We start from the raw sequence: 12,264 nt of genomic DNA, 5'->3' as shown, positions 1-12,264 counted from the left end.
TTACCCCCTCCCCCGAAAAATCCTTTTGTACCTCCCCCAAAAAAGAAAAATCCTGGATAAAAAATTCCGAAAATAAAATACAGGCCCCAAAGCAGGGTCAAACGTTCAGTTGGTGGCGTAAAATTGTGTTCACGTGCTATATACAGTATGTGTTCGATTGATATATATCCGAATTTCAATACTCCACATATTAAGGCTATTTCAGAATTTACGAAAGGAAACTACCTATAAAAAAAGAAAGAAGAAAAAAGAAATCTAAGAAAATTTTATTCGTCTTCTCTGACAACATGTTTTTGTCTTTCTGGAACATAAGGAACAGTTCCTGGTTTTGAATGGGCACGGCGATTTGCTTCTTTTCTCGCTCGAGATTGTACCATTGCTTTGAGTTCTTTCTTAGCGTTAAAGACATGACGAGGTACTTGTCTATGTCGAGCAATTCGTTTAATCTGTGGATGAGCAGCAAACTTCTCCTTCAACTTAGCAGCAGAATTGAGAGCAACGCGCTCTCTTTCTTTAACAATACCAAGCTTCTCAGATGCTCGAGCTTTCCACATTCGAATATTCATTTCATCAGACCCAGACATTATGTATTTATCATCATTTGACCACAAAACGCAAGTGATGCGTTGCATGCGTTTAGTGTGATAAATGTCCCTAGAATGGCCTTTATCCGCTTCAAATATTGTAATTGTTTTGTCATAGCTACCAGAAACAAATTCGTTTACAGTAGGCGAATAGTCGACATCAATTACGGCGGAAGTACGGTCTTTATGCACATTCATTGGTGCATTTAAATTTCTCATATCGAAAGAGTACAAATGGTAATCTTCGTTGGCTACTGTAAAGGTAAATGCTTCCATGGGATTCCAAGAAAGAGCATTACACTGAAGTTTCATCACTACTTTCCTCAAAGGTTTCTTCTCCCTTATATCATACAAGATTACACTACGATCACTAGCACGGGCACTCAGGATATTTGTTTCAATGTAATTAAACCGCAGTTGATGCAAGCTGTCAACTCCCCAAAGAAAAGACCGAATTGGCTGGGCCCGACTTTCTTCCCAAATCTGGCACACTTCGCCAGCAGTGGCATATTTTGCATCCCGCCAGTGATGTGATATACTAAGGAGTATTGACTTTGATATGTTTGTTGACACGACCTCTTCAATATTTCCCTCTAAAGGCGTTTCACACTTCCATCGTCGAATTGTCTTGTCATCACCAATAGTATAAAATGCTGACCCCTCAACAGTGAAAGCAATACCTGAAAATATAGCAGTTATTACCATTTAATTACAGTCTGATACAGTAGCTTGGTACCATCTATTTGTTTAGTGAGCATTAATTCGGTGAATTTACGGAATCTTTTTTTTATCGATAAACATTTCACAATATTTGGCTTTCGCTGTGTTTTAGCTAGCGATTTTAGATGGAGGGCATGGTGCTAATTTGAACCATTCTTCTTTGATAAATTTCGTCCAAAAAATAAATTGAGAGAGGAGTTACTGATATGATAATTAAAGCCTGCTGTGGAGTTTGTTTTTTTTTTTGCAAGGCGAAGAGCTTGGGCCCAAGCTGTTTCCATGTGATTTATTTCAGAAGTAAACTGGAACTAAGGGATGATTTAGCCATTTAAGCGGCATACTAGATTTTATCAAGAGAGGCAGCACAAATGATTTGGAAATTTTGGTATTTGTTATCCTAAGCCAAAGTGAAGTTCCGGTGACACTGGGTACAGCTTATTCTACTCTCACTTCAGAATAGACGACTACATATCCAACTAAAAATAATTTCTAACCAGTTCGAGACATATTCCACCCACTTCCCGATGGTGTTCCCCTCTCAGTAGGGAGAGAGATCCCTGAAACTAGCCAATGCCAACTCTACTATTTTTGTTTCTATATTGCCCTAATCCTTTAGAGATCCGACAAGCCTTAATGTATTTTAGTCCAACTACCCCGCCACTAACCAGTTGCTAGCGTTCGGCTGAATGGAGATAAGCTGTTTGCGAACATTTGAGAAATCTGTAGTTTCTGATTTCTGTAATTCTCTGAAACCTGTTGTTTCTAACCGGCACGAAGATTCTGCAGAAACATTACCATGAAATAGTAAAAAGAACCCCATCGTCATTTATTATTCCCGAATTTTAAAATATATCCAAGCTGTGGCCGCAGATTGGATTGGTTCGTCCCAAATCATCAAGTTGGATTTTGGATACGTTTGCAAAGAGAGACACGAGAAAAAATGGTATGAAAATTGGTTTTGAGATTACCAACGATTACAAATTTATAAGGATACCACACTACGCTTACAAATGATCCTTTAGGTGTAGGCCTTCTGACCACATTCTCAATCTATGTAGTAGTAAGATCAAAAAATTTGCTTGTAGACCCCGCAGTGGCCCTTTTTTAAAGGATTTACCCAGTACCAACACCATAAAATGTGCTAATTGTGGCGGTTCTCAGACCGTAAATCAACTTAGTCACTGAATAAGTTTGCTCATACTTGTAGTATTTGAAACAAATTGCTGGAATTGCGTCATATCTAGGTTATAAATTTAGCTTAGTTAGGGATTTTGGTACTGATTTACTCAATTTTGACCATCAATCTGATACACTTTTTTAGTCTTTCCCTGAATTAAAGTTAGTGGACAAAATTCCCCCGTTCACTTACATTAATAATTCTGGGAGCTAAACAATTCACGAAACAAAAAGGGATATAGATCACCTACCTTTTTGTTTTTTCTAGAATTATTCTTTTAACAGATAGTCCAACTTTGTATGGTAAATGTATTTAATTTGGAGCTCTATATTTAAATTTCTCACTGATCTTTTGTCTATAGTTAATGCTCCTTTCTGCCTGCATTAAGTTGCGTCTAAATTTGTCAACGACGAAAACTTTCTGAATACATGTTATTTTCATACAATTACTCCTGAAAAAACTGAGAGTGGTTGTTATCAAGGGGGGGGGGTATTAAGGGCAGTACGCAAAATGCTTAATAGCCTTAGGTCCCAAATTCAAAACAATTCGGGCTCAAGAAGGACTTAAAAGCAGTCTCCGCACCCTTGGCGGCAAGAAAGCACACACCCAAAAGTATTTGGACAGGATTTCTAATAAATAGCCAAATAGCCTATAGTGCATAATTAATCAGGTGCTAATTAATTATATAATTAATTATAATATAACTAACTTTTGCCCCAACAGCCTCCCCCCAAAGTCACCCCAAGTACCCCCCCCCCTGTGCGCGTAAGTCGTTACACGCCATATAAGTTACGTGCCATTGTAGTTGTGTCCCTGTGTCCCACCTGTGAATATAGATAGATATATATATGTTTTTACCTACGTAAAACTTGCGAATATACAACATTCTTCGCTGTCCCCTTGTCTTTGCATTTAAGTAGATTGCCAGGTTTACCGACTCTTGAACATGCAATATATAATTGTCCATGGGAAAAACAATCCGTATTCAGATCTATACCTCATTATTATAATGATTGCCCTTGAGCTTTGTTGATGGTGATTGCTAATCGAACATTCCCTGTGTCTCCGTGGTCATTTATATATCCCCCTGTGCCCCCCCCCCGGCGTCCCCGTTGTAGTATTGTCCCTTTGTCCCGGTCGTCATTTATTTTCCCTGTGTCCCGGTCGTCATTTGTGTCCCGGTGTTTTTTCTTTTTAGTTTTTTACCTTTTTTTATTTTTTTTCCCTGTTTTAAAGTTTTTTCTTTTTAGGTTTTTTCTTTTTTTAGGTTTTTTCGCGCCATATTAGTGACGCGCCATTGTAGTTGTGTCCCTGTGTCCCACCTGTGAATATAGATTGATATATATACATATATATATATATACTAGCTGTTGGGGTGGCGCTTCGCGCCACCCCAACACCTAGTTGGTGGGGGCGCTTCGCGCCCCCCCCATCCCCCGGTGTCCCCGTTGTAGTTGTGTCCCTGTGTCCCGGTCGTCATTTATATTCCCTGTGTCCCGCGTCCCGGTCATCATTTGTATCCCGGTGTCCCGGTCTGTATATACATTCGTTTTTTAGTTTTGTTTTTCTCCTTTATTTTTTTCCTTTTTTTTTCTTTTTTAGCTTATTTAGATTTTTAGATTTTTTAGTTTTTTTTATTAGTTTTTAGTTTTTATTTCTTTTTAGTTTTTTTGTCCCGGTCGTCATTTATATCCCCCTGTTTCCCCCGGTGTCCCCGTTGTAGTTGTGTCCCTGTGTCCCGGTCGTTATTTATATTCCCTGTGTCCCGGTCGTCATTTGTATCCCGGTGTACCGGTCTGTATATACATTCGTTTTTTAGTTTTGTTTTTCTCCTTTATTTTTTTCCTTTTTTTTCTTTTTTAGTTTATTTAGATTTTTAGATTTTTTAGTTTTTTTATTAGTTTTTAGTTTTTTTTTCTTTTTAGTTTTTTTGTAGTTTTTACCTTCTTTTTAGTTTTGTTAATTTTTTTTTTACTTGTGTCCTGGTCGTCATTTATACTCCCTGTGTCCCGGTGCTTTGTTGATTGCTAATCGAACATTCCTTTTGTCCTGGTCGCTTTCTCTTTGAGTGTCGTCATTTATTTTTTTCTTTTTTAGTTCTTTTAGTTTTTACCTTTTTTAGTTTTTTTTTAGTTTTTAGTTTTTTTAGTTTTTTACCTTTTTTTAGTTTTTTTAGTTTTTTAGCTTTTTTATTTTTTTTATTAGTTTTTAGTTTTTTTGTAGTTTTTGCCTTTTTTTTTAGTTTTTTGTCCTGGTCGCTTTCTCTTTGAGTGTCGTCATTTATTAGTTTTTTCCTTTTTTTTTTTAGTTTTTTATTGGTTTTTACCTTTATTTTAGCTTATTTTTCAGTTTTTTCCTTTTTTTTAGTTTTTTTTTATTTTTTATTTTTTTTAGTTTTTTACCTTTTTTTAGTTTTTTTAGTTTTTTTAGTTTTTTAGCTTTTTTACTTTTTTTATTAGTTTTTAGTTTTTTTTTGTAGTTTTTGCCTTTTTTTAGTTTTTTCAGTTTTTTTTTTAGTTTTTTATTGGTTTTTACCTTTATAGTTTTTTTAGTTTTTTAGCTTTTTTATTTTTTTTATTAGTTTTTAGTTTTTTTTTGTAGTTTTTGCCTTTTTTTAGTTTTTTCAGTTTTGACGTCACCTAATCCAGTTTTTTCAGGTGACGTCACCTGACACATCCATCCACACATCCATCCACACATCCACAGACAGACAACTTATTTTTATATATATAGATATATATATATATATATATATATATGTATATATATATATATATATATATATATATATATATATTAAGGATGTGAAAGATCATGGCATAAGACCCAAAGGAATATAAACCAAGGAAAAGTTTACGAGTCCCTGCTCTAGAGTTAAAAGCAACCCTTTTATTTATTCAAACCGTGTACGGAAAAACCTGTGAACTTCGAATTCACGATAAAATATTGTCGTACAAGGTGGATTAGTGGCAATATAACTTATCTTACAAAGGTCGCTCATGGTCTAAAATACATGGACAGAAACGAAATATTTCACGCTCCTTCAATGTGCAAAACATTGAGATTAATGAATTGCAAAGGGACTGAAAAAAGAAATACATTTAAACTTCATCGCTTAAACATATAATGATACACAAAACCAGTTCAGAAAAAACTATGTCGATTTTCATAACTTTATTAGGTTTTAAAAGGAAAAGCTCCAATTATTGCAGCATATCAACACCAGAGGCGAAGGGAGATTGGATTTTCTAGATCAACAATTAACTACTAAGCTCACCATCACCCTATCTAATATACATACCATTCGAAGGAACCGACAAATTAAGCAGTTCAACGTAAAAAACTTTAAGTAAGGAGCAAAACCGTCAAATGGTATCCGAAACTCTAAAAAAAAATTATAACATTTTATCCATTAAAAGAATTGGCCTTTCATGCTGATTCCAATATATAGAATCCATTGAGATTAATACAGCCCATCAAAAGCCAGGAGTCTGGGAAAATTCGCCTGATTTCTGAAAAAAGGGGGCGAAACACCACTAGAAAGTTAAACGATTTTAATGAAAATCATATCATTGGATTCAGCATATCAGAGAACCTTACTGCAGATATTTTAAGCTCCTATATACAAAATGTGGAATTTGCATTTCTTTTTGCCAGAAGAAAGATCACTTATGGGGGTCAATTTGCAGTTGTTTTTTTTTCTCCAGGGGTGATAGTATCGAACCAATGCTCTTAAAAGATCATGGGAGGAATCCATCGAACAAACAATAAAGGTTCTAGTACCCCTTTTCAGAGACCAAAATGAATGTGTAAAGGGAAAGTGCCGTTTTCTGCAATTTTGTGGCACCAAACTACGATTTCGCTCCAAAGAGGACAAAGTTGCCATCGGTTGAAAATTCTGATCGGTTTGAAAAAAAAAAAATCACACAGTTTCACAGTTTCAGATGAAGTAATACCGCACGGTGGCGCATTCGTTCATGAAAAGTCATAATCTATACAAGATAAATTGTTAATATGGGTATTTATCTTTATGATTAATATGACCAAGTTGATTCAGTCGATTTTTCATGTAATTATGCTTAGTGATATATAATCGCGACAGCTATTATGCAGAAGGGGCGATGGATCATTCTGTATGCGGGGGAGGGGGCAAACGCCTCAAAGAGTGCATTTAAAACCCAAACTTCCCACTCTCACTTAGCCTTCAGATAAATACAAAATGAATTTAGGAGAGGGGGAGGGGAAGAATTGATATTTCGTCCCTTTCGATTTCCGGAAAACTTTCGATCTATGTCTTTCTTATTGGTGCTAGGGCAGATAATAGTGCCCCACTCCTATTGCAACAACTTTTTTTCTATGTAGCACACATATTGCATTTACATGTCTAACGGTACAGAGATGGAAAAAGTGTGGCGGGACACCATGGGCATCGTCAGGAAATTTATTTGGGACATGGAAGGCGACTCGCAAGTGTTACCAGGAGCTTTGTTCCAGTAATTTTAAATGGTAATACTTCCCCTTTCTATTTATATACGATGTGTCACTGTATTTAAACATGTGTATCAAATAACCTTATTGTAGAATTTGTGATGACTTCAGCCGCGTAAAAAATCGAAGTTCATGCGAAACGTCCACCCATATGAACAATAATAGCCCTTTCCATCGACTCGAAATTCGGTAGTAAAACATCATTAAGGGTTTATTCAAGAGAACTAATGTTCATCGAAAATTTTGACTAAATATTCAAATTTTATCACAACTTTTAATTACAATCCAACATCTTAATCATCAAGCGGAAAAACTGAAAACCGGGACGCTATCAATTAACTTGCAATTATTGATGTATAAAATTTAACAGCAAGAAATCCAGAATTTATGGGGCCGGTAGCCCATATCATATCTTGGTGAGGCCTGGCCATGAAATGAAATACAAAAAGAAATCAAATAGCAAAACAAGCTTTTGCAACCAATAGAGCTCTTTTGGACCAATCTTAAAAGGATTCCCCCCAGTGTGGAAGGATGAATGTAAGTATGTAATTAATGTTTTAAACCCGAAAGAATTAACTAGACCTCTTGTAACACGTACATATTTGAATGTAACAATCTCAAAACAGAAAAAAGAAACTAAAAAATTTTAGCGACCATGAACTTCCGATGAAGAGCTGTGTCATTGCTTAATAGAACGAGAGCGAATACGAAAAAAAATATGATCAAATCACACTAAAACACGTCGACCTTCCAAGGTATAGCAAGATCTGTCTTACAACAAAACCTAGTCATTTATCAAAACATTCATTTGTGTCTTAAAGACACATTAGACTTATTTATTATCTTACATTACTCGACAATTTTAGTGTGAAAAAATAAAAACTGACACAAAAATTAGAAAAAAGAAGCATAGAGTACAAGTTCAATGATCTTTAGATGACGGAAAAAGAGTTTTACGTCACACAGGAAAGAGGAATAGTCTTGACCGATATTGGTCTTCGATCGAGTATTGATCTTCGATCTGATACACCTGGAAGATATCGATACAAAACTCAACAAAATAAAATCAATAAAAGAGAAGCTTTCTATTCGTAAAATGCCAATGAAAATGGAACAAAAGAAAGTGGGACACTTATATGATATCGCGACAACACTTAAGAAGTAAAGTTAGGTTAATCACAATGAATAGGCCAAAATATGATGAAAATATAATACTTTAGTAACAAAACTACGGAAACTACAAATACTAACAACTCATCGCAGCACCAAGCCGCCTAAGGCCAACACAGCTACGCACGCTCCTTGTCCATCCATTTCTATTCAAAGCACCCTCCTAAAAAATTCTGATGTCCTTTAAATCTTTCTTTATGGCTATCCTCCCACCCTGGACAAGGACGACCTGCTTTCCGTCTAGCCCTAGACGGTTGGTCGAAAAGGACAATCTTCGGCAAGCTGTCATCCTTCATCCCCAGAACGTGCCCTAGCCATCTCAAATTACTTTCATTATAGTCCTAGAAAGCGGGATTAAACCATATTTTCGTACAGCCTACAGTTTGAAGTACGGCCAGTCAGGCTGGAATCCAAAACAATCCATAGTCAATTTCTCTGGAAAACATCTAGTAAATCTTCAACCGCTTTTCGGTGTGCCTGTACTTCAGAGCCATATCTGACTACTGTTATCACTGTAGCTTCAAATATTCTAAGCTTGGTTTGCAGACTTATATTCCTATTCTTCCAAACTTTTTTTTTCAACTGTGAAAAAACACCAAGAGCCTTAGCTATTCTATTTTTAATATCTTCACTGCTCCCACCGTCTTTACTAATAATACTACCAAGTAAGTGAAGCTGTCCTCCTGATCAATCCTTTTTTTTACCAAACGTCACCTTTTCATCTTCACTTCTTCCTAGTCTTAGAGACTTAGTCTTCTTAACAGTAATTTTCAAACCTATTCTAGCATCCTGAACTCGGGAAACCTCTAATAGTTCATTCATTTTGCTCACATTTTCATCTAGGAAGATTAAATCATCAGTCAAATCCAAATCTAGGGGAGTTTTTTCTCCCCATTTTATTCCGTCCCATTACCTCTTTTGTGCTCCTTAAGACAAAGTCCCTCAAAATGATCCATATAAAGGAGGATAGAACACAAACCTGCTTAACTCCTGATTTATTATAAAAAAAAAAAAAAAAAAAAAAAAAAAAAAAAAAAAAAAAAAAAAAAAAAAAAAAAAAAAGCTGGTTATCTCATTTCCTACCTGAACCACAACAGTATTGTATATAGCAATAATCACTTTAATGTATTTGTCTGGTATACCACACAAGGATAAAAACTTTGCTAAATCTCTTCTATCAACAGAATCGAACACTTGCCCATAATCTATAAAACTGACGACCATAGGTGTTTGACAACTAAGGCACTTCTTAATTATTAACCTAAGAGGGAAAGCTTGGTCTACCTTTCCTGACACATCCTCTACCTTTTCTAACCGCATTGTTGTTAAATTAAAACTTTGTCTACAGCGTCACTCAGTCTTAAAAGTATCATTTTACTAAGTAATGTGTTACCTACAGAGACCAGACTTATGCCTTGATAATTACGACACTCACTCTTATTACCTTTTTTATACAGTAGTTTAATTGAGGTTTTCCTAAAATCGTTAGTTACTCCCCTTTTTTAAAAACCATATTCATAATCTTCAGTAGCTTATTTCTAACCTCAGAGCCACCATATTTAAGAAACTCATTTACATCACTATCAGCACCTGGAGCCTTATTATTATTTCATTCTTTTGGTACCGTCACTAATTCTTCCTCACAAAACAAATCTTCCTTCACATTCAGAGTATCACCAACTTTTTCTTTTTCTCTATATCTTTTCCTGCAACTTTATCTCGGTTTAGCACATTCTCAAAATGTTCTGCCCATCTCTCTCTACCTCTTTCCTTTCACTAATTGTGGCACCGTTCCTATCTTAAAACTAGGACAAGTCCGGATTGACTACTCCACCTCAATTTATTAACATGACAGTACAATATTATGTTATTATGCCGTCTAGTTGCATCTTCCAGATCCTCGGCAATTTTATCCATGGCCTCCACTTCACTCCTTCTTAGTTCATATTTTGATACTTTCTTCACTTTCTTCACATTCATTTTATTTTCATTTGATTTATCACTCAGATAATTCTTGTACCTCTATTCTCTATTAAACATAAAGCTTTTGTTACTAATATTCCTAGCTGCAGTCTTAACTTTCTTCCCTAAGACACCATCAGCAGCTTCACAAATTGTTTTTCTAAAATTATTCCAAGCTTCTTCCAAATTGTCAAATTTTAAACTCTCAATTTCATTATTCGACTGTTCCTGGGAAGTTTCTCTCAAATTATCACCTGGAGTCTACCAGCATCATAACTTCCAAGGAGGTAGTTACCCTTCCGAAATTTCAACTTTAAATCAACCCTAGACGCTACTAGATGGTGACCTTTACTTTTAACATCAATAACAGCACTCTCATATACCCTAGTATCTTGTGTTGATCCTGCCAGTCTGCGGTTTACTATAACATAATCAATAAGTTTTGCTCTTTTACCATCACGTGAATACCATGTCCACTTATGGGCCATTTTATGACTAAACACCGTAATGGTTATAATAGACAAATTTCGGTCATAAGTGTTAAGATGATCTAAGAAGCCTCGAAGCTCAGCTTCCCCATAATTCCAAAGTGAAATTACGTCATCCATGTAACGACCCCAATAGACGTGTTTTAAAAAATAAGAATTCAATGCCCAATTCTCAAGATTCTCGACGTAAATATTTGCTAGTAGCCCGGATAAAGGTGCTCCCATGGGTAACCCATTTTTTTGCTGATAAAAAGAATCGCGAAATTGAAAATACATAGAAAACTTATTACAAATTTTAACAAGAGTCATTAAAACTTCACAATCAATTCCTGTCGCTGAAGTCTCGATCAAGTGGTAATTTTCTTCTATTTTGTTTTTTAATAATTCCTCTGAAATAGTTACATCTATATTTGTATACATTGAAACAATGTCGAAACTACTAACTATTGTGTTTTCTGAAATACTTGTGTTGCTAAGTTTTTTAACCAAATGTGCCGAGTTACGAATATAGGAATTTTGAGAATACAATAAAGGTTTGAAAGCTGTACAAAGCCATTTTCCAATATTGGCAGCGGGGGCTTTAGTACAAGCTACGATAGGTCTTAAGGGAATACCCTGTTTATGTATTTTTGGTAAACCGTAGAGTTTAGGACAGAAACTACCACGGGGAAAAATTTATTGTATAGCTGTGGGGTGATTTTACCATTTTGTTTTAGCTGCTTTAATTCATTTATAATATTATTAGTGAACTGATCAGTAGGATCATGAGTTATTGTTTGATATGTAATTGTGTCATTTAAATGCGAAAGAATTTTGTTGTCATAGTCTGTCCTATTCATGAAAACAAGTGAATTGCTTTTGTCTGCTTTAGTTATTATAATAGAAGGATCTTTTCGAAGATTGGATAGTATTTTTATGTCATGCAAATTTTCCGGTGTGGAATTGGTAGGAGGCTTAAACTTTTTTTGGCTGTTATAGAGGATATTTATAAGACCAGATCTAACTTCATCCGGGTTAGAGACAAAAGGATAGTGTTTATGCAAAGCGGACTCTAGAGAGGAAACTATATCTGCCACAGAAACCTGTTTCGGTAGAAATGTAAATTTTGGACCTTTTTCTAGTGTTTCGATTTCCTGGGGTTCCAATGTTTTAGAAGAGAGGTTAACGATAGCAGGTCCAGGAGTGAATCTTGGAGAATAAATACGGTTTCTCATCGAAGATTCATTTCGTAAGCCTTCCAATTACCCCCCAAAAGTTAAAAGAGCAGTTGTAACTTCCCTCATTGATCGTGCCCTGAATATTTGCTCCAATTCATATATAAATGCAGAAATAAACTTTATCAGAGATATTCTTTTTGGTAATGGATACCCCATTCCTTTTGTCAATAAAATAATTAACCGTAGAATAAAAAGACATTCTTGTAAAATCGAAGAAGATACTTCACAATGTGAAGCCACTGATACGCCCTCAAATATTGTCTATCTTCCGTATATCTCAAAGATCACAACAAAATTAAAAAATATTTGCACAAAAAATAATCTGTACGTAGTTTTTACTAATAATTTTAAAATCATCAATTTCTTAAATTCGGGTAAAGATAAGACCCCAGTTACTCGCCAAAGAGGGGTCTATCAAATACCATGTGATTGCGGAAAATATTATGTCGGCAGGACCC

General features: G+C 35.3%; 1 protein-coding gene across 1 annotated transcript; it reads right to left on the bottom strand.

Moving 5' to 3' along the window:
* Positions 1–258: 258 nt before the first annotated feature.
* LOC136029684 (DDB1- and CUL4-associated factor 13-like) lies at positions 259–10,589 on the bottom strand. Its single transcript, XM_065708187.1, has 3 exons — positions 10,454–10,589; positions 8,844–8,978; positions 259–1,264 (listed from the first exon to the last, which is right to left on the bottom strand). The coding sequence occupies exons 1-3, from the start codon at positions 10,587–10,589 to the stop codon at positions 267–269; spliced, it is 1,269 nt and encodes a 422-aa protein (XP_065564259.1). The 3' UTR covers positions 259–266.
* Between the last annotated feature and the right edge of the window lie 1,675 nt (positions 10,590–12,264).

This window comes from Artemia franciscana, chromosome 7 (genome assembly GCF_032884065.1).
Source record: "Artemia franciscana chromosome 7, ASM3288406v1, whole genome shotgun sequence".
Lineage (NCBI taxonomy): Eukaryota > Metazoa > Arthropoda > Branchiopoda > Anostraca > Artemiidae > Artemia > Artemia franciscana.
This window is presented reverse-complemented; position numbering and strand designations above follow the sequence as displayed.